Here is a 24,966-nt window from a genome sequence, read left to right as displayed (position 1 = left end):
TATAAAGGCCAAAAATGCCTTTGAGGGCAATGCAGTAAAAGAACTGGTACCACGATACTGGGGTTAACAGTCCAGTTGAAGGCCACAGAGAGGCTCGATATGAACCTGAACGTAGTGATACAATAATTGGAAATTCAGGATTGCATTTGATTGCAGTATTCTTCAAGTAGAAGTTCTATGAATAAGTACAATACCAGATAAGGCTATAGAAGGAGCCTTCTGCCAAGGGATTAAGTCCAAAGGGGTGGGAAGATGAGAAGGATAAAAAGCATCAATATTCTTAAGATTAACTTTTTCCCTGGGGTTAGGAAAGTGAGGCCTACTGCATTTTTACAGTGCCAGCTTTAAATCATGTACACACCACAGATGTTCAAGTATAGCTCTTGTATTTGTATTTAAACCAATACAGAGAAAAGCAGCAAGTAGAAATCACATTTTCCTTCTTTGAAGCATGGGGGAGGTATGATAGTTTGTCATTGTTTTAAAAGTCCCACTCTATGTCTCTTTCATTTGGGTAAAAACACGCAAACTCAGGCCTGCTTGCTCTTGAGGGCAGTGGCAAGAATTGTGGTCTATTGTGTTGGATAGGAGGTGGCAACAGTGAAAGTAAGGAACTCCTTGTTTGTTCTTTTACCTGAAGGAAAAAAACAAACAGGATAAAATAGTGCTGTACATACAAGTCCACTGAAACACTGTGTACATCTTTACTAAAAGTGCATGAAAGGGTATAGCAGCAGCCTTGTGTGCTATAATGCTGGAGAAAGCAGAGTTTGAGACTAGCTTCGTCACTCCAGAGTAGATTGACCACAAATGTTTGTAAGTTTGTAGTCAAGTTAAATGATTAGCTTGACTTAAAATGTGGTTTTTCAACCAAAATATCTCAATGGTTAAGCTCACTTCAATAAATTTTAATCCTTTAAATAAGCTTTCAAATTTCATTTAACAGAGGACACGATTGCTGTGTTATGCGTTGCACAAGATTCTAGATGATATGACATTTTGTAAAAGAGCTGTCTGCAGCATCCTGGCTGTTAGAGTGTGATTTTACTTTACAACTGCTTTTACTTTACCCAACTTTTTAATATTTTGCCATTTACTTAGGCTGCAGTTAACTCTTCTCAACAGTAAGAATTTAGTACACTCACCTGTTTGAAGAAAGTGTGTGACAGCAAACTGCTTGCTGATGGCCTGGATCATAAAATGGAAAACACAAGATTATGTTTTGAAAGTAAGGGTTGGTGTTGGTGTTTGTGGAAGATGCCAGATTGGCCATGCACTCTAGGCCCTAGGGTTATTTGTCCACTGGACAAGTGCAGCCTGAATAGAGGCAGCACAAGCTTCCTTCATTCTGTGCCTCAACTTTACTGTGAGGGCATTACTAGAGGCAGTGAGTTCATTGATCCAGTACATTCAATTCTCAGCCTCCATAGTAGCCATAAAGTGTTAGAGGGATAAATCATCCTGTTGAAATCTAGCAGAATTTAACAGTTTAAACTAGTTTCTGGAACTAGCCCTTCCTGCGTCTCCTTGCCAAACTGTGGTTTTTCAAACATGTTTTTAGAAACAAGCAATCCATTATCCAAGAAAGCTTCAAAATCAGTGATGAAATAGGATTTTAAAAGCATGTCGAAGATCATTCTTCAGACCAAGACAATGTTGGCCTGGCACTTTGATAATTTAGTGTTGTGAAAAGAAACCGACGCACTTCATCTTAACATTGAATTTGTCAGTTGTATACGACTTAGTAGATTCCAAGTTCACCTTAGATTATGCTATATCTTATGTTAAAGTGACAGTGAATATTAGTGTTCAGAAGTAAGTTACCTTTTCTCGGGGTCCTGTTGCAAACAGAGTTCTACCAAGTTGTGAAAAGCAGGGGAAAATGTTTTTGAGGAGGGAGTTTGCAATCTCTCACTAGTCATTGTGTGCGTCATGCTTTCACCAATTCCAGAATCCACACCTGATTGTGAATTCTTCATTCTGGATTCCCCACATGGGAAGGTATTTATATCCCAGGGACAATAAGTGGGACCTTTCAGCTTATGCAGCAGCATCTGGTAGAAGGGAAAGACAGTATAAGAGTCCAGTGGCTGTATTAGCCTCTAGAGGCTGTGATGAATTGGCAGTATGTTTGTAAAACTTATGAAATCTGATTGATATTATGAAAAACTGATCTACCACTTCTGACAGGTTCTATAGCAACTTCACAGCAAACAGGACAGTGGGAAATACCTGAGGTTAACCACAGTACTTAAACCCAACAAAGATTATGATGCAAAGCAGCTGCATCCTTAAGAAAACCAGTTTGAGCCTAACTCCCTGAAGAGAGGGGGTAGATAGGAGTAGTGGAAACTTACCCAAAAGACAGAACCAAGGAGCAGGGTGTGGTGTTTAAAACCAAACCAGACAGGAAAAGGAAGCCTTGGACAGGAGAGAGCAAGGTCACAGAAGCTGTGAGAGAGATCACCCACCATGTAACCCCCTGTACGAGGCAAAGGATACAGGTTGAACATCTCTAGTCCTGCACTCTCTGGTCCGGCAACATCTAGGGTCTGGCATGATTTTAGTTAGCCAGATATCAGCTTAGCGTGGGTGGGGCCAAGTTTCCTGCGATCCAGCAAAGTCCCGCCAGTCCTGGCTCTCAATGTTCTGTGCTGTTATTTAGCTCTAATTGACCCCTAAATATATCTTCTAAGAGACCAGCAAGCAGTGGAAGTGTTGGTAATGCTGCTAAGCGTAAGCATGTGCCAATATCCATACAGCAAAAGGTGGAATTGCTGCAGAAATTGTAAAAGGGCACATTGGTATGTGCCTTGTGTGAGTTTTACAATATAGGGCCATCTACAGTGTATGATCTGAAGAAACAAAAGAATCAAATTGTAGTGGGGTGGTCACCTGCTCCTGTCCTGAAGGGCTTGAAATCAGCCCCGGGAGAGGGCTGCTGCTAGGAAAAGCAGCAAGCCTTGACTGATTGGGGAACCAGCCACAGATGCGACCACGCCCCAATCAGGGCCCAGCTGGCCCTTATAAGAGGGCAGAGAGCAGGAGCACACAGAGTCCCTTTCTAGCAGTAGAGAGGGGAGGACTTGGCAGGTACCGGAGTAGAACAGTGCTGGGGAATAGGGCAAGGGAGCCAGGGAGCTCCTGCCTGGAAAACCCCCAAGCTGCAGACCTTGTCTAAGGCCAAATAGGTACTGGGGTTGCAGGGGTGCAGCCCGGGGGTAGGCAGAGGCAGCAGGTTCAACCCCCCCTTGCCGGTGATGAGAGGCTTTTACACTGCAGTCTGCCCCAGTGAACGGGGGCTAGATTGAGACTGGCAGTAGCCATAGTCTGAGGAGAGGTGGGGATAGAGGGTGGGGGTTACCCGGGGAGGGATCTGTGGGGGTATTGCCAGGGGGCAGCACCCCGGCCTGAAAGGGGCACTGGGGTCCAGGAGGGACTCGGGCCCAGTGGCAAGCGGGACACTGGCCTGAAGAGGGTGCTCCGGAGGCTGGAAACGCTAATTCCCTGGACGACCAGTGGGAGGTGCCACAAGGGTGAGTCCCGCCCTGTGACACAAATCCTTTATTTTTTTGCTGAAAGTAATAGCAAAAAAAAGTATGAGTGTCTGTAAGACATTGAAGGAGGGGAAAAGCAGCGATTTAGATAGTGCGCTTATACATTGGTTCAAGCTTCATAGGAACAAAGGTGTTAGCATTTCAGATGAGATGATGATGGCACAAGTAAAAATATTCCACAAAGAACTTAACCTGCAGTGTGAGTGTGAGTGACTATTTGCAAGGATGGCTTCAGAAATTTAAAAACTGGCATGGCATTAGTCTCTGTCATGTGTGCAGTGAAAAAAGAAGTGCAGATACGGAAGCTATCGCTAAGTACGTTGACGAATTTGCACAGTTAGTTGCAAATGAGAAGTTATCCGCTGGGGAAGGTATACAATGCCGATGAAACTGCTCTTTATTGACACTGTATGCCTAAAAAAACCCATTGGCGACTGATGCAAATGGGCCACCATCTGGTACGAAGGAGTCAAAGGACAGGATAACTGTCCTTGGTTATAGCAACGCAACAGGCACACACAAATGCAAGCTCATGATTATTGGGAAAAGTATGAACCCAAGGGCATTCAAAGGGGTGAAAATATTCCCAGTGATATATCATGGCAACAAAAGGGATGGATAACGACTAATCTATGTCTCGAGTGGTTTGAGAAATATTTTGTACTGGAGGCAAGAGCCCATTGCACCTCGGTAGGCCTGGATCCGACGTGCCAAATTGTGCTGATTCTCGACAACTGCTCTGCCCACCCTAACGCAGAGCTGCTTGTCAAAGATAATGTGGTGGGACTGTATTTACCCCCAAACTGTACCTCCCTGATTCAGCCTTGTGATCAGGGTACCTTACGATCCCTGAAGTATATGTACAGGTCCGAGTTTATGCACCAATTGCTAGTATCACTTAATGATAGGAAGAGTTTGACAACATTTAGGAAAGAATTTAACCTCAAGGATATGATTTGGACACTAGCTAGAGCCTGGGAAAGAGTAACTCCATCTACTCAGAAGAATGGATGGCACAAATTGTTGCCAACCCTAATGTTTGAGGACAGTCCTGACGTCAATGACGAGTCCGAGTTCACTGCATTTCAAATGTCTGAAAACCAAAAAATTGTTAGTGAGTTAATGGACTATGCCAGCGGTATGTCCCACCCTGTAGTGGTTGAGCTGGCTAGGGATTTGGGAGAGGAAAATTTACTAGACTGGATGGAAGTCGACAAAGATGCACCAATTGCTACTCAAATGACGGATGAAGAAATTGTGCAAATGGTATAGCAGGGAAAAAACAAAGACAACGAAGAAGCCAGTCATGGTGATGAAGATGATGATGAGGATGTTGCAGAAAAAATTTCTATAGATAAATGGATTCAGTTGGCAACAAATTTAACAGGAGGACTGGAGCAAAGACATTTCATTTCTGAGCAAGTGATCATGTCACTCTACATGATATGAGAAAAACTCATTAAAGAAAAAACAAAATACATAAGACAAGCTGGAAGATTGGTTAAAGTTAGCGAAAAGCAGCAGTGAGCAGCACTCTATAGTCGAAAATCCTGTTATCTCCACTTCATCTACCCCAGATATACCTACAGCGGAGACCCCAGATGTAACACGAATGTAATTTGAGTTAGCAGTTCTTGTCACATCACTTTGGAAGCGGAATTCAGGCAGCATTTTAGGTGAGTAAATTATAGATTTACCTGTATTATCATCTTTCTTTTTCATATTATTTGATGTTTTTTATGCTTTATCTACATATTTCCTTGTGTCAATAGAGTAAAATTGTGTAACTACTCAAACACTTTTGTTATGAAGAGAGCCGGTAAGCCTTGGCTAGGTGGTGTTGCAAGCGGCGTTCTATTTATTTGCCTCAGCGAGATAAAAATAAAGAGAGGCTCGCTACAATATTGACCTCCCATGGTTTGGCAAATTCTCTGGTTCGGCACCGGTCAGGTTCCGAGGGTGCCAAACTGGAGAGGTTCAACCTGTACCGTGCCTTCCTGGATATCAATGGTCCCTAAGGACTCCCAGGGGAAGGGTGAGCTAGAAAGTGGCATCGTAGTTAAGAAGTTTGTTTTGTATGATCTACTCTTCTTGGCTTTGTATGATTTAGTATTGAAAAAGAGCAAAATGTGTGAGTGTGTGTGAACTGCTTCTGGAAGAGGGTGTGTAAGTATAGGGGAGTCCAAAGAGTCATCATTGTGCTCAAAGGGGCTAGGCAGCTGGACAGGTGGTTCCTTCTTTCAGAAGTGTGTCACACAGGTGTGTGCCTCGGGCAGGGGTTCTCAGGACAAATGTTTTGGTGGCCTCAGAGTGCGGCCACCAACTCTTGCTTTTGGCCGCGCTCACACTTTTTCCTAAAATACTTAATTAGCTTTAGGAAAAACAAATATGCACATATATATGTCCAAATCATTATAATTTTTTTTCCCTAGATAGTTTGTTGTGAAAAGTGATATTAACAAACATACAAGTATTGCTTTTCACAACAGACTTACTCAGCCCTGTCAAGCCTCGGAACAAATTAAGCTCTGGAGGGGGGGACCAGAACCTGCTACCCCACTGCCCTGCCACTCCAGGGCTGAAGCCCCAAGCCTGAACCCAACAGCCCCTGGGAAGGTGGGGAACTCACCGGCTGCCTGGTTCTCCAGCACTGTGCCCCAGGTGTTTCCAAAGGGGGGACAGGGCCCAACCCCTGCTGGCACCCCAGTAATCAACACCAAGACGGTGCATCCAGAAGCAACAGGGAGGGGCCACTCGTGACTTTTTTCCTCCTTCTCTACCCACCCCGCATAACAGCCCGGGAGGCTGTAGCCGCAAGAAAAGCCCCTGGTGGCCACATGCAGCCACGGTGGTTGCATTTGAGACACACTGGCCTAGGGCCCATAAAATTGTGATAGTGGCTGCACTCTGGTCAGGATCCAGGGACAGAGTTTTTGTAATAGGACCTTTCAGAAAAAACAGGAGTTGGAAGCTCCTTTGCCCTAGGAAGCAGCATGTATGTTTTAAATTAAAAAAAAAAAAAAGTGCCACCCTTTAATATATTTTGTAGCAACTTTATTATTAGACAGTATCTGTAAGAGACAAATAGTCCTGTGAATGAAGTTTTGAGAACGATTTAGGAGTATTTAATGTTTTACCTTTGCACGAGGTATATCCTGAAATGGTACATATCCATTGGCTAATTCACATGCTGTTATCCCCACACTGTAAATGTCAGACTTCACATTATACCCATACAAATCCTGTGGGAGAGAAAAATCATTATATCAACACACTGGGAACTACTGAATATGTACTGCAAAAATATGCATATGCAAATATACTGTAGATATAATACAGTTTCAGGACCCAATCCTAATATTCCATAGCCAACAAGTTGTGGGTGAGCTGCTCATATAAGATTGGGCCCTCTGAGTGTAAGAATGATTTAATGCACACAGCTCTTGTTAATAGATTTCATAGTTGATATTTGTACAGAAGAGAGAGTTAAGTCAATACAATTATTTTCAGGTTTCCATGGGAAAAAAATGTGTTCATTAGGATCTCGTCCTTTAGAACCTTTGTAACAAACAGGCAAGAGGTAAAGACATTAAGCGACGTGGGTCCACCATAAAGCCACAATTTATTTTAAGGTTCCTAAACAATCTAGTTTGGAAGTTGCAAATGAATAGCCTTTATGACTTTTTCACAAGCCTACTAAGTACAAACTTTAAAAAAAGGAAAAGGCCATATCCAGAGACTCAAGGCAAAATTAACTGGTTTATACTGACCTGTCTCAGTAGCTCAGGACTCAGCCAAGGAAGTACTGAAGTACTAAAATGGGGAAAATCATACACAACCTTTGACCTCTGTCCATTGTTAACTAAACTGTAGAGATGGTTTAAGCCAGACAGAGAAACCAGACCATCCCGTGAAATAAGAATGTGGCTAGCTTTCATATTCCTGAAACAAAGTGATAAAATGTAGTTATAAAAAAAAAATCACTCAAATGAATGTTACTTATTACTACAGTAGAAAGCTTGCCATATATTTATAAACTATTTCTGAGATAGACTGACCACGTCATCATGCTATAGCCGACTGAGACGCATGTTAAAGATGGGTGAAGAGAAATTGTATAAACACAATCTCATGGTTAAAAAACCCTGACTTTGCAATCTGAAGCCTTTATATGGTGTTCATTCTAAAAATTGGACATTTTCCTCTATATAAAATCCCCGCCCCCAAACAAAATTTTTTTGAGTACACACACCCCCACGGTGCCTCACTGAAAGAGTTTTGAAACACTATTTGAAAAGGCAGATATCAAAGCTAAGGTTCTGCCTGCCACCATAACTATGTCTCCATTAGCATTCACATACACTGGCATACAGGTATTATAATACAACAAATTAAATTCTCCCCAATAGTCAGTTTTATTTGTAGTCAAATACTCCCTAATGGAGGAGACAGTCAAGCCAGCAGGTATGTAAAGTATACATAGGTCCTCTGTCTGTATCAGTGAATATGGCACTCTGGCACCTGCAGTCAACGAGTACAGTGAATGGGGGTAAAGGTACATCCACAGAGTTATACAAGAAAAAATGAGGTATATATATTGGGGCATCTGCATAGAGAGGAGGTCAAACCAATTATTCCACCTTATAATGGATTTGGGGGGATGGGGAAGGAGACATTCTCTGAACTCTATTCCAGAGTTAAGATACAAGATGTTGTTATCTCTAGAGCAGGGTTGGGTCTTTAGCTAGTGTTCAGTGATTTGCATGTCAGATACAGTGAAGACTGTATAAGAGAATAGATACAGAAGAATGGATGTTGGATATGTAAAGGGTGGGCAAAAATATAAAGTTTCTGGTCTACAGGCTGAGGTGAACAAGGAGATGAAGTCCAAATTAAGGTTTGTGTTCGAATTATTCCTTATGTGACAGGGTCAGGCCAGATGGCTACAGAAGAATGATAGAAGGCAGATATATTAGTCCCAGATTAAGTAGATCCCTTTTCCCTGGATAAGGTAACAGGGGCAGTTCCAGAACAAGCAGGAACTTGCTGGAACCAGTTAAGGCAAGCAGGCTAATTAGGACACCTGGAACCAATTAAGAAGAAGCTGCTAGAATCAATTAGGACAGACTGGCTCATCAGGACACCCGGTATAAAAAGGCTCTCACTCCAGTTAGTGAGGTGTGTGCGTAAGGAGCTGGGAGTGAGAGGACGTGCTGCTGGAGGACTGAGGAATACAAGCATTAACAGACATCAGGAGGAAAGTCCTGTGATGAGGCTAAAGAAGGTGTTGGGAGGAGGCCATGGGGAAGTAGCCCAGGGAGTTGTAGCTGTCGTGCAGCTTGTTCCAGGAGGCACTCTAGACAGCTGCAGTCCACAGGGCCCTGGGCTGGAACCCGGAGTAGAGGGCGAGACCGAGTTCCCCCCAAACCTCCCAACTGACCTGGACTGTGGGTTCTACCAGAGGGGATGATTTCTGGGCTGTTCCACAACCCACATGGTAGGCAAGCAAATCCGCCAATAAGCGCAGGACCCACCAAGATAGAGGAGGAACTTTGTCACACTATGCATTTCAAGACTTGCCTTATTTTTAAATCTGTAACTTCCTAATAAGGCCCTATTTTTAGTTTATGGTAAACATATTTCCAGTTTTGAAGCAGCATCATTGTGCCACTTCAGATTTCTGCTAAATTCACAATTTGATAGAAGCTTCAAGTTAAAGAACCAACAAGAAGTTTGCTTAAGACCAGACTGTTCTTGGAGGTAAGAATTTGTGTTGGAAACTTGACTTCCACTATAAACCATGAAGTCTGATATTAAATAGTCAGAACTAGTATAAGACAAATGTGGAGCTTCTGGACAAAGCTGTTACTTTTAAAAATAAGATGTTAAGAGAAGTTCAGGCTTTTTAGAAGTCTTTGGGAAAAGTGAACAATCTTTTTGGCATTCCATAGCTCAAAAATGCTTTCACCATGAATCCTCCTCTTATTAGAAGCCATATGAAAAGTTTGAACAAGTGAAGCTTTTTAGGAAACTGTGGAATTAGGTTTCAAATGTTTTTTTGTTGTGTTTTGTTTTGTTTTAGATTAGAAAGCTGTTATAACCATAACTAGGAAGTCAATGTTGCAACCTGTTGACTAATATAACTAGCTAGCATACATATATATTATGTTGATAGTACTATCCACAATATATGTTCCAAGCATTTCAGTATACATAATATTAAGCATTAATATAGCAGTTATATAGCTCAAATTGGCCTGTACCTTTATTATAATTCTGTTCACTTATGCTAAGTATTCCATAATAGCTTGCATTAGCTGAAGTAAACTTTGGCTTACAAATATAGGAAAACTGTCAGTATCTGGACATTTAATTGTTTTGTCATAGCAACAGAAAGGGAGTTACCCTCACAGACCTATTTATCCTGCTACAAGCCTAGGAGGTGTCTTTACACTCTTTAGTACCTGGAATGCATGGGTTCAGAACAAGAGATAACAGGGTTCACCATGGTACCAGAAACAAACAAGATAAAAAGCTGATTAATTCAATACAGTTGCAGGTGAAGTATACAGTTCCTTTTTCTGGTAAACAAGTAAGTTATAAAAAGATGACTTCAGGGACGTAACTTTTGGGAGCACACCTTCTGTGTAAGGTGAATGTGTAATATTGCTGCACAGGACTGTCCTTTGGAGACTGGCATTGTATAGAACATATTTTCCTGTACCATATTAATAAACCTATCAATCGTTATTTGGACTCTTGATTATATTTCATAACAAACAAAAGTGTGGTCAAGCAACTGATTATACAATTTATCAACGAACTCCATAACACTACTGAAAACTTAGAGTGCTTTACATCTCCAAAGCACTGTATAAACAGTAAAAGATGACCGAGCAAGTTCTCCCATTCATCCAGCCCCCCCCCCCCCGTAAAAGAACAATTAAATTGAATAGCAACACATTTAGAATAGATAAAGGGAAGTTATTTACAAAGCATTATAGTTCAACCTCTGCAATGTACTGCTGCAGAAAGTCATTGTGGCAGGAAGGCTCAAAAGTGATTAGACATTTTATAGGAACAGAAGTAGTATCTTCAGCTAAACTAGCTATGCCAGAGAGCGTGGAGGGTATCAAACCAAGAAAATGCTGAGAGAAGGACGTGTGTCTACTCCACAGCACTGAACAATTTGTGAATAACAAGAGAAATGGGTGTTGAAAGGGAGCTCACTTTCCTCTAAAGCAATCAGGCATAGGCTTCTGGTAAACTGAATAGACTAATGAGTAGCTTCAGTTTGGAAGCTTGTGTGTTGCTATAACTTCTTACCTATGGTATTAATTGTCTCATACCTGTGAATGTAGCCATTTTGGTGCATATAATTTAACCCTCGAACTGCACCAAACAGAATGTTTCCTATCAAAGCTTCACTCATTCCTTCAGGGAAGTAAGTCCTCAGTAGGTGACTAGCTGAATCTGAAAAGAAAAAAAAAATCACGCTAAGCATTCAGGTGGTGTTAGTGATAAATCTTTATTCCTACTATAACACAGCACTCTCTCCACTGTTCATGTACCCCCTAAAAGAAACATTGTTCTCTCTTTACAATGATTTATACAGGGAGGCAACTGCTGAGGAAGAAAGTCACCTCAGAGTATATCACTGAAAGAAAGTGATTCTTCCAGTAGGAAAAGATCACAATGAAGCCTACCACATCCTAAATCATGTTTCCATGAACTGGAAACCGGCTGTTTCACCCCTATAGCTAATCCACACTGCCTTCTAGGAGAAGCAAAACTCACAAGTCTGGCACAGAGGAACTAGGACACATCCAAGCTCTACAAGAGAAGAGATGCTGAAAGGAAATATAGAATTGCTCTGTCTCGTGCTCTTCCATTGCTACAAGCCTGGTGTTAGGGACTGAGCTATCTAATCCAGAGTTAATTCAGTAAGCTTCTTCCCAAGTTGTAGTTACAATTCTTACTGTAGGCCATGAACGGAGAGATGACCCAAAGCCAGCTGCCAGTAGTGAACACTGTCCAAAGTGTCAGTATGTTGGGGTGCTGGAAAAAGTGGGATAGCACCACCTCATTCTAGAGAATTAAACAAAAGTGAGTAAGCTATTGGAAGATAATTATCTTGACAAAAACCTTAACTACACAGGTCCTCAGTAACTTTAAAAAAGTCAATTTTGTAAATGCAATTCTACTAGCTAACAAGCTTTGCACATCCTGCAATGGAAATTCAAACAAATTGTTGAAGCTTTCAATGTCTATCTGAACTGCTGTTTGTTTGTTATTAATTCTGAGCCCCTTATTCTAGTGAAGAGTATAGAGTTTGTGTTTCAAACTGGGATTCCTGCATGATTAGAAATTGTTGTATGGCAGAAGACTTCAGTTTATTCTCTAGTACCTTATCAAGAAGCCACTTAATTTAATTTGCACCAATTCATATAACACGGCTGTCTCTGGTACTGGTTAACTGCATATACTCACATACATTATAGTTTCTGTGTCAGACATCTATATAAGTCCCACTGTTTTACCTGTAAAGCTTTCAAATGTTCTTCAGAGCAGCTTTCTAAGTCTGTGATCCTTACAGCCACAAGCGTTCCTGTAGGTGTGTGTCGGGCAAGGTAGATTGAAGTTAAATTGTTGAATCCTCTTCCTGTAACCAGAAGCAAGCCAATTGTCTTTCATTAACATTATAAAAGGTAGCTTTAAAAAAAACCCACAACATTGCTTCAGCACTAAGTAGTCAAACAGTCCTAGAATTCTAACAGACTGCTGCTGACTGCAGTGAATCTATGGCTTTAAGCGTGCAGTTAACAGTGCATGCTTACATGTAACATCAGCCAGAAAACTAGTCAAGTCGTGGTTGTTGCTTCTGTTTAGTCTAATCAAAATTGTTTAAACAAGTCTTACTTCTCAGGACCAATAAAGTGTCTTACAAATGCTGACTACTTTGCTGATGTCCAACTTAAAGAACTACCACCACTGGCACTCATTCTAAACATAGTGATGCAGTACAGCCATATTTAGGACCATCTACCACACCTGTGAGGTTTGAATAAGGACTGGGAATGGCTGAGCCATTACAAACATTGAATCTATCTCCCCTTGTAAGTACTCTCACACTTCTTAACTGTCTGTACTGGGCTAGCTTGATTATCACTTCAAAAGTTTTTTTTTCTCTTAATTAATTGGCCTCTCAGAGTTGGTAAGACAACTCCCACCTGTTTATGCTCTCTGTATGTGTGTATATATATCTCCTCAATATATGTTCCATTCTATATGCATCCGAAGAAGTGGGCTGTAGTCCACGAAAGCTTATGCTCTAATAAATTTGTTAGTCTCTAAGGTGCCACAAGTACTCCTGTTCTTCTTTTTGCAGAACCGCAATGCTGATTTGCTCTCTACTATATTTACAATCAATGTAACTGATTTAGAGTGGTCACTTATTAAAAAAAATATTAGCAGCAAGATGAGCAGAAAATCTCTTCTCCTAGTTGGAACAGAGATTTCAAATTCAGGCAGGTTTTTGTGTATCTTTGTGAATTTCTACTGTATTTTTTTAAACATTAAGTGAAATTCACAACACTAGAAAAATAATCAGCTAAGATCAGAAGTCAAGAAGGGTGCAAATATTTACAGAGATCTTAAAATAGTTTTGGGTGGCTCTATAACAAGGAGAATACATGTTTTCTCAGCTTCTAGTTTTTCCCCTCATGGGATTTTTTTTTTTTAATATATATAAAGAATGGCCATTTGCAGGAAAAATCTTGTATGGACAAAGCATATTTCAGCATAGAATTAGAATACCTATTTCCACCTGGAGTTCATAATGGGAGACGTCAGAAGAACAAAGTACCGTTTCATCTCTTCCATATGGATGAATCCAGGATAACTCAGGTTCATCTGCCTAGTAGTAAAAGGATTAGTTTTTAATATTGGTATATACATTTGTGTATGTGTGTGAGTATATGTAAAAATAAATAAATACGCACTAGTGCAAATGTGTGGGGAGAAAAAAATCAAGCACTCAATTTTTGAGATTCAAGAAATTAAGGTGGTTCTTTGAGTGCTTTTCATGTCCATTCCAATCAGGGGTGTGCACGTGCACAGTAGCCGGAAGATTTTCCCATAGCAGCATCCGTTGGGTCGATCTGGGCGCCCCCTGGAATCGCGCCTTTATGGTACTCAATATAGAGCCCTGCTGACCCGCCATCCCCTCAGTTACTTCTTGCCTCCAGTGATGGTTAGCTGGAACTTCCCTGTGCTCTTGTCTCGGCAAGCATATTTAGCAGTCTATATACATAGTTTTCATTAGCTCTGTAGGTTAATTAACTAGTTAGTAGCCCTCAGTGTTAGATTAAGTTTCCTTTGGGGCATGGGTTTCCCCTCCTAAGCTCTCTCGATGCCAGGGCATGCCGGGATCTCCAGGCCTCAAAGGCCTGCGAAGCCTGCAGCAAGTGTATGCCCAGAAGCAATCCTCACACTTCATGTTTGAAGTGTTTAGGAGAGAGTCATCAGAAGGATCGTTGTGCCATCTGCAAGACCTTTCGGCCCAGGACATTAAAGGATAGAGATCAGCGCCTGAAGGTCCTGTTAATGAAGGCTGCACTCAGGGCCAATCAGTGGGAGAATTGTCCTCTCAGATCAGCTGATTATATAAACAAACCACTACTTGTGACTGGTGCTGCATCAAGTTTGTGTTGAAAGGCAGAGAATTGTTACATTTCAGGTTTCAGAGTAGCAGCCGTGTTAGTCTGTATCTGCAAAAAGAACAGAAAAAAACTTTTTTTCTCTTACTTAATTGGCCTCTCAGAGTTGGTAAGACAACTCCCACCTGTTCATGCTCTCTGTATGTGTGTATATATATCTCCTCAATATATGTTCCATTCTATATGCATCCGAAGAAGTGGGCTGTAGCCCACGAAAGCTTATGCTCTAATAAATTTGTTAGTCTCTAAGGTGCCACAAGTACTCCTGTTCTTTTTGTTACATTTCAGTGTCTTTATAGTTTTACGTCTAGTTGACTAAGGAATTATTTGTGTGAGAATTCCTCATTATTATCTTCATATAGCTAAAAGAGGTAACTGGTTGGTTGGTTGAGCCCTAGCTTGGTAGCTTGGCCATCATCATAGACTTTTATTGTCTATAGGCCCAGATTCAAGGTGAAAATTTGTGAGGACATATATTTGAAATTTTTGGACATTATCCCTCTGTCTGTATCCGTGTTTATTATATATATGTCATCCCTTTGTCTTCAGCTCAGCCTGTTATATTATACCTTGCATGCTTGAGTTTTGATTCAGTGATAAGGATAATAACCTGACTGACTGTTTCATTTTATATTCTTAATTAGTATTCCTTCATTTTAAGTATTTTCAGCATTTGTGTACCATTCAGCATGTGTACATGTTTACAGTAGAAGATTTCAAGTGTAGATAGGCTATTTATTTACAGCAGACTATTTCAAGTGTGGGTAGGCTACATATTTACTTTAGAACATTTCAGGTGTAAATCGATCAGATAGATCACTATGAAGAGGAGCTCTGAAAGTGCTGCAAGCAAGAGAGGCGAAAACAACTGAAGCCAGGTCTTCACTACGGGGTGGGGGGGTCGATTTAAGATACGCAAATTCAGCTATGCGAATAGCGAATTCAACGTATTGCAGCCGACTTACCCCACTGTAGGGACGGCGGCAAAATCGACCTCTGCGGCTTCCTGTCAACGGTGCTTACTCCCACCTCCGCTGGTGGAGTAAGAGCGATGATTCGGGGATCGATTGTCGCGTCCCGTTGGGACGCGATAAATCGATCCCCAAGAGGTCGATTTCTACCTGCCAATTCAGGCGGGTAGTGTAGACCTAGCCTGAGTGAAGCAGCAGTTAAGAGCTCAAAACCAATAACTTCATTTCTCAAACCACTGGAAAACACACCTTACCCAACAAACAATAGCACTGATAATGAAAACTCCGCAACTGCAACAGGTGATATTTCAATGCCAATACCTGAATATGAGGATAGTAGTCAAGAAGGAGATGTGCCAACAATACCAGATGCAGCAGAAGATTCTGTGTACGATCAAGAAACTCAACAGCAACAGGAAGATGTAGATCTTACGCAGCAAGAGCAATTCATGAGTACTACAGGTTTGACTGTAACTGACATTGGAATTAGTGACAAGAGCAATGCTGCTCAAATGCAATCTTTTCTTCAAATTAGTTGTTTTGAAATTCCAAGTAACATTCCACGAGATGCTGATAATCATACTTTCCCTATTCGTCTGCTGACAAAAACTCTTCCAAATGGTGAGACCTGCACAAGAGACTGGTTATGCTGGAGTATGGAGAAACAATCTCTGTACTGTTCACCTGCTTAATTTTGAACAAAAGCGCTGCAAATGCATCAGTTCTGTCTGATCAATCAGGATGGAGCATCAACAGAGGTTGGAGGAAGTTGAAAGACCGAATACCTTTACATGAGAGTTCAACGTCACACAAAGAAAACTATGTTGCATGGAAATCAGCCAGTAGGGCAGCATCAGCTGAAAGTTCAGTGAGAATTTTCTCTTGACTGAACTCTCTACCAAAACTAATAACTGGAAAAAAACTTCTTGAGTGCATCCTGAATGCCATCCTTTTTCTTTCTGAGCGGCGATTGGCTTTTTTGGTTCCAGTCAATGTATTGATGATCGTGCAAATGGAAACTTTCTAGGCATAGTTGAGCTCCTCAGCAAATATAACCCACTTTTATCAGAGCATGTTAAATGTGTTCGAGAATTGCAAGAGAGTCAAAAGCGCATGCAAGTCCATTATCTCTCCACGCGCATACAAAACTAGTTTATTGAGCTATGTGGGTCATTCATACAAACAACAATTCTTGATGAGATTTGAAATGCCAAGTATTTTTCAATCATTGTTGATGCCACTCCAGATTATTCTCACAAGGAACAGACTACTATGGTTATTTGATATGTTAAGATTGTAGACAGCTCAAAATTTTCAACTGGAGAAAGGTTTATTTTGTTAATTTCACGAGCAAAACTGGAAAAGAAATTGCTGTTCAAGTACTAGCAATTCTAGAAGGTTTTAAGTTAGATTTTTAAGTCTGCATTGGTCAAGCCTATGACAATGGATCTAATATGGCTGGGAAGTACAAAGGTGTAGAAGTAGTTCTGCTTGAGCATAATTCAAACTGTTTTTTCTCCAGCTGTGGAAATCACACCTAAACCTTGTAGGTGTTGACTGTGCTGAATCATGCAAGGAGGCAATTACTTACTTTGGAACTGTTCAGCAAATGTACAATCTCTTCAGTAGCAGTCCACAAAGGTGGGAAATTCTGAAGCAATATCTTCCTGTTTCACTGTATGGGATGTCCAAAATTAGATAGTCTGCACAGATCGATGGTGTTCAACCAGTTGCACAGCATTTGAATTCAGTCAGAAAGGCTTTAAAGGAGCTAGAATCTCTCAATCTCACTGCACAGGCTCAAACTGAACTTCAGGCTATTCAGAAGCACATGTCCAAATTTGAATGCATTCTGATGTCATCTTTGTGGATGAAGCTACTTACAATGATCCACCAAACTAATCTGGTAATTGAAGCACGCAATGCTACACTTGATGTTGAGAGGGATAACATCAAAAGTCTTATCAATGACATTCAACAGATTCGTGAACAATGGGATGCGATGCTGACTGAGTCCAAATTAATAGCACAGAATATTGGCATTTCATCTGAGTTCTCCACCAATCACAACTTACCTACTGAATCCGATGCCGAGCAGCATTATAGGGTCAATATCTTCCTTGTCACCATTGAGTCTATTCAATCAGGTCTTACACGTCGATTTGAGTCACTGTGATTAATTTGTACCCTTTTGGGGTTTCTTTGGCAGTTCAATAGCCTGAGTAATGAAGATCTACTTTCTGCAGCTGAACAATTTCAGCAACAGTACAACAAAGAAATCTCAAAAGAGCTCAGTGACGAGGTCATCTTCCTCAAACGAATGTATTCCACAAACTTTAAATTGGATTGCAAGCCAAAGGAATTGCTTCAAGAAATACTCTCTGGGGTGTTTCCTAATATCACAATTGCATTGTTTATTTTTGTCAGTTTGCCTGAATCAATGGCTTCAGGTGAACAACAAGTTCATGAAGAAGCTCAAGTTCCACATGGTCTTTTTGGCCTCCATCATCCCTTCACTGGATCCAGGAGACTGGTATGCCGCTCTTGACTTGAAGAACGCATACTTTCACATAACGATAACTCAGTCCCACAGAAAATACCTCAGGTTTGTGGTGAACAACACCCGCTACCAGTTCACAGTCCTCCTGTTCGGCCTGTCAGCGGCACCTCAAGTATTCACCAAGTGCATGGCAGTCGTAGTTGCGTTCCTGCGCAGGCGACAGGTACAGGTGTTCCCATACCTCGATGACTGGCTGATCAAGGGCCGATCCAGAACTCAAGTAGAGATACAAGTCGCCCTCATAAAAGCTTCTTTTGACAAACTGAGCCTGAATGAGGGTAAATCAACGCTGTCCCTGGTTCAGAGGGTAGAATTTGTAGAGGTGTTACTGGACCCAACATATGCAAGGGCATTCCTTCCAGAAATGAGATTTCGAGCCATGGGTGACATTATTCGAGGTCTCAGACAGTTCCCCACCACCACAGCATGGTACTGCCTGAAACTTCTAAGACACATGGCAGCCTGTACCTACGTAGTATAGCATGCCAAACTCAGACTTTGACCTCTTCAGTTATGGCTGGTGTCAGTATATCGGCCAGGCCGGGACAGTTTGGACAGAATTGTAACCCTGCCTCGCCCAATACTCAACTCCCTCCTGTGGTGGCTCAACCCGCAGGTAGTATGTGCAGGGGTCCCTTTCACCAGCCCTCAGCCATCCCTCTCGCTAGCGACGGATGTGTCAGACTTGGGCTTGGGGGCACATTTGGGAGACGTCAGAACACACAGCCTCTGGTCTCAGGCGGATCTCGCTCTCCACATCAATGTCAGAGAACTGAGAGCGGTGCGCCTGGCATGCCAGACTTTCCAAGCATACCTAGCAGGGAGATGTGTATCAGTGATGACAGACAACACCACGGCAATGTTTTATATCAACAAACGAGGGTGCATGTCCTCTCCACTGTACCAGGAAGCTATCACGCTGTGGGACTTTTGTACAGACCAATCAATACACCTGCAAGCATCGTACCTCCCTGGAGTACAGAACAAGTTGGTGGACCATCTCATCAGGTTGTCCCACGGCCACGAATGGTTCCTTCGCCTGGACATCGTGAACTCAATCTTCCATCAGTGGGGTTTTCCCCAGGTAGACCTGTGCGCCATGTGACGCAACAGGAAGTGTCAGCAGTTTTGCTCCTTCCTGAAACACAGCACAGGCTCAGGTGCGAATGTGTTCCTCCTCCACGGGAAGGCCGTCTCCGGTACGCATTCCCATCCATCCCTCTCATTCACCAGGTGCTCCTCAAGATACAAAGGGAAGAAGCTTCGGTGATTCTGATAGCTCCAGCCTGGCCCCGCCAACACTGGTACATATCACTCCTGGAAATGTCCATGGAAGCGCCAGTCACCTTGCCGCTCTTCCCGGACTTACTAACTCAGGATCACGGCCGTCTCCAACATTCGAACCTAGAGTTGCTGCACGTCACGGCATGGAAGCTCCATGGCTGAAACCAATGGAGCTTTCCTACTCAGACTCGGTTAGGCAAGTCCTCCACCAGGGCTACCTACCTGGCTAAATGGAAGAGATTTTCAATCTGGTCAGTGCAACATCATTCATTCCCGACGCTCGCCTCTGTGCCACTTATATTAGACTATCTCCTCCATCTCAAGAAGCAGGGACTGTCCATGTCATCAAAAAGGGTTCACTTTGCTGCTATCTCTGCCTTTCATACAGGTGCAGAGGGCCGCTTGGTCTTTGCCAACCCTAAGGTCAGCCGTTTCAGCCGTTTCCTTAAAGGGCTCGACAGGCTATACCTGCATGTCCAGCAGCCTGTCCCAGCCTGTCCTGGTCCTTTCCAGAATCATGGGACTGCCCTTTGAATCTTTGATGACATGCTCCCTGCTCCATCTCTCATACAAGGTAGCGTTTCTGGTAGCAATGACCTCTGGTTATCTGAGCTCAAGGGTGTCTAAGCTCAAGGCCCTGACTTCAGAGCTCGCTTACGCTGTGTTCCATAAGGACAAGGTCCACCTCAGACCTCACTCGGCTTTCCTCCCAAAGGCTGTCTCCCAGTTTCACATCAACCAGGACATCTTCCTCCCGGTGTTCTATCCTAAGTCGCATTCAAGCGGCAGGGAGCAAAGACTTAGCTCATTGGATGTCCGCAGAGCGCTAGCCTTCTACATCGAGAGAACGAAACTATTCCAAAACTCGGTGCAGTTATTCATAGCAGTGGCAGACAGAATGAAAGGTCTTCCTGCCTCTTCTCAACGGATTTTGTTGTGGATCACATCCTGCATCCGGGAGTGCTACAACCTGGCAGGGGTGCCTGCTCCTTCGATCACTCCACCAGGGCTCAGGCCTCTTCAACGGCATTCCAGGAGCAGGATCCCACTCAGAAAACCTGCAGAGCAACGACGTGGTCCTCCATACACACTTTCACCGCACAATATGCTATCACCCAGCAGGCCAGAGACAATGCAGCCTTTGGAAGAGCGGGCTCCAATCAGTGGATGACTCTGACCCCACCTCCTGAATCTGGGCTTGTGAGTCACCTGATTGGAATGAACAAGCACTAGAAGAAGAAAAAAGGTTACTCATTTTGTCGTAACTGTTGTTCTTCAAGATGTGTTGTTCATGTCCATTCCAATACCCACCCTTCTATCCCTCTGTCGGAGTAGCCAGCAAGAAGGAACTGAGGGGGTGGTGGGTCGGCAGGGCTCTATATTGAGTGCCATAAAGGCGCGACTCCAAGGGGCGCCCAGACAGACCTGACAGATACTGATATTGGAAAATCTTCTGGCTACCGTGCACATACGCGCGTACACACCTGATTGGAATGGACATGAACAACAGTTATGAGACAGCGAGTAACCATTTTTTTCTATCACAGTATGAGACTTGGCGACATTGTCCATTCAGAATTTTTCTAGTAGAGATTGAAGAGTAATGCATTCGGGTTTAAATGTAAGAAAAATTTGAATAGAAAATACTACATATTCTACCCACAACCTTGCCAAGTTAACATTGCCATAGTAAGCTTAATCTTTGGAAATTCCTGATGTACAGTGCTTGATATTTCTCAGCCTTACATTTTTCCATTTAATTTTGCAGGATAACTCTTAAATCAATTTGGATTTCTTCTTACCAAGTATTGATGGATGCTATTTTCTGATTGCTTTTCTTGTCTGATTGATTCAACTGTTGTCCGCAGAACACAGGAACAATCCTTGAAATACATAGTACTGTATCAGTAAGTGAACTGCAATGGATGTACTGTAATCAATAGAGTATTACCGGGGGAGGGGGGAGAGGAGACGTTACCCAAAGCTATGTTCCAATTATCCAGGGCCTCATCAAAAATAATCCTTATGCACATCATTTTAGTGCAGTGGTCCCCAAACTTTTTTGCTTATGCTCCCCCTCTTACCTGGTTTTCCCTGCTCCAGGAGCCGGGGCTAGGAGAGGGGCCAGAGCCACGGTGGAGAGCCAAGGCAGGGCCCCACTTGGAGCCAGAGCTGCAGCTGGGGCTGCGGTTGGGGCCGGGAGCGGAGCTCGGGGCAGAGAGAGGCTGGGTGGCACTCCTTCCCCACTCCCCGGGAGGACTGGCCTGGGCCCCGCCACAACCCCCCAACGTTCTTCCATGCCCCACAGTTTGGATCCACTGTGTCAGATAATCTCTTGACATAAGTAAACCAGGAACAGAGAGGGTGGAAGAGTCCCCCTGAGAACAGTAGCACTTAAGGGCCCAATGCACTTGCCCTCTTCCATGCCATTTTTCTCTTCTACTAGGACCTTCCTTTCATAGTGGAGGAATACATTGTATAAAATTCCAAAGCTGTTTAAGATTTTTCTTAATTTAATTTTAATATTAATGAGCCCCACTCTAAGAAGAGTGAGCACCAACAGGCTAATCAGCTCTCAGAACTATTCTGTGGTGCTAGAAGAGAAACTCACACTTTCCTGAACCCTTTGCTAGCATCTATATTAGGAATTTGTTATTGTTTACTGCTAGAATCCCTTGAATGGAGTTTTCAGCAAATAGCAAGAAATTTCACCAGAAGTTTTATTTCATGATATTAAATGTAGACTTACCAAACAAGACATGGAACTGCTTTAGTTCAGGTAAAGGTCATGCACACCCATTTATCCTAAAAATAAAATATTACAATAATATCAATGGAAAAAGGAAGTATTTCTTCACAAAATGCACAGTCAACCTGTGGAACTCTTTGCCAGAGGATGTTAGTAAGACCAAGACTATAACAGGGTTCAAAAAAACCACTAGATAAGTTAATGGAAGATAGGTCCATCAATGGCTATTAGACGTGTTCCTATCCTCTGTTTGCCAGATGCTGGGAATGGACAACGGGGGATGGATCCCTTGAGGATTACCTGTTCTGTTCATTCCCTCTGAAGCACCTGGCATTGGGCACTGTCAGAAGACAGGATACTGGACTAGATGGACCATTGGTCTGACCTAGCATAGCTATTCTTATGTCAACCCATGACCCAATATTGCAACAAAATCCCAATCTAAATATCAGTCTCTCCTCTTAGTCACAAACTATGGGAAGTTCAACATTTTACATAAGTGTCACCAAAGCATCCTCCTCTGTTACTAATTCTATCAGTAAGTACATAATGGTGAAAGCTTATAGTATGACTGCGAGAAACTTGCCTACTCTCACCGAAGTTTCTGGACACTAGTCTTAAACAGTTTATAGTGGGTGGCACTGGTCAGACATATTAATTTGTATCATATAGGCAACCTCCTCCTATAAGCAGTTCCCCCCCTTCTAACTCATGTATTTGGAGTCACTCTTTGAATAGGCAGATTGGTTACCTACAAATCAACTACAAGAACAGAGGCACTGAAATAGAAGGAGTGGATTCATGGATCATTGACAGTGTGTAGGGAAGAAAACCACATTGTTATTCCAATAGAAAGGAGCACAGCTGTGCTAATCAAGTTCCAGCTACAGACAGTGGAGCTTGCACTCAAGAAAAGCAAGCAAAACTGCATTTCAGAAGTTAACGGAGAGGATAAAACTGCTGTTAGACCCCGTTAGAAAAAAGGGAATCCCAGGCAGGGATACAATCACGTCACTGTACCCCTACTACTTTAGGCTAAAAGACATCATAATTTAAAAGGAAATTCAGCATTCACCACCAACTCTCGTGCCCAGAAAAAAAAATTAGGCTATTGGAGTTCTTTGAAAAATCTGAAAACATGAAAAAACAGAAGTACAATTATACCATCTCCAGCTGAAACCTATTCAAGTTGATGAATTGCACAGTGGGAGTAGTAGAATGACTTTAGCAAATGTTATTTTTCTACCCTTCTGTTATTCTTAGCCAAGTTGCTGACCATTGGCCTACTAGACTATGTAGTTCCATTTTGATGTGTAATAATTGGGTACAGAGAAACAGCATGTCATGTAGTATAAAGATGCTCATTCTGTAGTGTGGTAACACCCCATTGAATAGCGAGAGCTGTTGATTATCTATTACTGTATGTTTCTCTAAACAAAAGCTCGGTTATAATTATTTTGTTGTCCCTGATACATACTTGGCAAGGATTTGTAAACCTGTTAAAATGTCCTAAACAAATTTTTTTTTTTTTAAATCAGGTGGAGATTGCTTGAAAGATCATAATCTAATTTCTAGTTACCGGCTCATTTTCCCTCCAAAATTATCACTAACCACCAAACATTGGCTCTTGAATTTATAGCATTAGATCAGATCCAATGAGAGATTTTCAAAAAGGCACCAAAGAAATAATCGTGAGTATCCTTGAAACAGATGAGGATTTTTTGGTAAATTCTCTAATTTTTCCAGAAACACTTACAGTGAGATGCCACTGTTTTATCATCTACATGCTAATTATTTCTACAGATCCCTCCCGGCCAAGTTGAAATTGATCTAATAAAGAACATTTGGAATCATGCATGATGGAGTGCATCTTTGACATAACCCCATTCTCACTACTGTGATCCTAATTTTGTTCCCTACTCCAAGCTCAAGAGCTGCTCCTCCTCCCACCCCAGTTTTTTTAGAATGGATCATCTGCTGTAGTTTGTTTTCCTTTGATCAACCCTTTGCTTTAATAGAGATTTATACATTTTCTCCTTGACCTTAAGAACAAATTAATGGCCATACTGAGTCAGACTAATGGTCCTTCTAGCCCAGTATCCTGTCTTGCGACAAGGGGCAGTGCCAGATGCTTGAGAGAGAATGAACAGAACAGGGCAATTATGAAATGATCCATCCCATGTCATCCAGTCCCAGCTTCTGGCAGTCAGAGGTTTAGGGACACCCAGAACATGGGGTTGCATCCCTGACCATCTTGGCTAATAGCCATTGATGGCATAGGAGTTGGCTTCCTATGAGCCTGGGGGGTGCTCAACCCCCCTGGCTCTGCCCCCACCCCATCCCTTCCTGCCTCCACTCCAAGCGCTGCGTTGCCCCACTCCTTCCCACCCAGTTCTGTTCCCTCCCCTGAGCGTGCCCTGTCCTTGCTCCTCCCTCTTCCGGCGCCTCCTGCATGCTGTGAAACAGCTGATCGCGGTATGCAGGAGGTGCTGGGAGGGGGGAGGAGGAGGAGTTGATCAGCAGGGCTGCCGATGGGCAGGAGTGGGGGGGAGGGAGCAGAGCTGCCTGCCAGTAGATGCTAAGCACCTGCTAACTTTTTTGTGTGGGTGCTCCAGCCCTGGAGCATCCAAGGAGTCGGTCCTTTGATTGATAGACCTATCCTCCATGAACTTATCTAATTTTTTTTAACCCAGTTATACTTTTGGCCTTCGCAACATTCCCCAGCAACAAGTTCCACTGATCAACTGTGTGTTGTGTGAAAAAGTACTACTTTATATTTGTTGTAAACCTGCTGCCTGTTAATTTCATTGGCTGACGCCAGGTTCTTTTATTATATGAAGGGGTAAATAACACTTCCCTATTCACTTTCACCACACCATTCATGATTTTATAGACCTCTCTCATATCCCCTTTGTTGTCTCTTTTCCAAGCTGAACAGTCCTTGTCTTTTTAATCTCTCCTCACGTGGAAGCTGTTCCATACCTTTAATCATTTTTGTTGCTCTTCTCTATACTTTTTTCAATTCTAATATATCTTTTTTGAGATGGCAACCAGAACTGCACACCATATTCAAGGTGTGGGTGTACTATAGATTTATTTAGTGGTATTATGATACTTTGTCTTATCT

At 42.5% G+C, this 24,966-nt stretch overlaps 1 protein-coding gene across 2 annotated transcripts in view; it reads right to left on the bottom strand.

Moving 5' to 3' along the window:
* Window positions 1-369: 369 nt before the first annotated feature.
* The window catches only part of STRADB (STE20 related adaptor beta), a 31,799-nt gene continuing 7,202 nt past the window's right edge, over window positions 370-24,966 (bottom strand). For both annotated transcript variants that reach the window (XM_034785652.1, XM_034785653.1), the window contains exons 2-12: window positions 21,840-21,895; window positions 20,893-20,973; window positions 13,374-13,473; window positions 12,098-12,219; window positions 11,537-11,645; window positions 10,907-11,030; window positions 7,328-7,499; window positions 6,695-6,799; window positions 1,825-2,054; window positions 1,146-1,188; window positions 370-634 (exon numbers count right to left, since the gene is read on the bottom strand). In XM_034785652.1, the coding sequence (XP_034641543.1) occupies window positions 482-634; window positions 1,146-1,188; window positions 1,825-2,054; window positions 6,695-6,799; window positions 7,328-7,499; window positions 10,907-11,030; window positions 11,537-11,645; window positions 12,098-12,219; window positions 13,374-13,473; window positions 20,893-20,973; window positions 21,840-21,851 (1,251 nt within the window). In that variant the 5' untranslated portion in view covers window positions 21,852-21,895 and the 3' untranslated portion in view covers window positions 370-481. The remainder of the gene's footprint in view (window positions 635-1,145; window positions 1,189-1,824; window positions 2,055-6,694; window positions 6,800-7,327; window positions 7,500-10,906; window positions 11,031-11,536; window positions 11,646-12,097; window positions 12,220-13,373; window positions 13,474-20,892; window positions 20,974-21,839; window positions 21,896-24,966) is intronic.

Source organism: Trachemys scripta, chromosome 11, assembly GCF_013100865.1.
Source record: "Trachemys scripta elegans isolate TJP31775 chromosome 11, CAS_Tse_1.0, whole genome shotgun sequence".
Lineage (NCBI taxonomy): Eukaryota > Metazoa > Chordata > Testudines > Emydidae > Trachemys > Trachemys scripta.
This window is presented reverse-complemented; position numbering and strand designations above follow the sequence as displayed.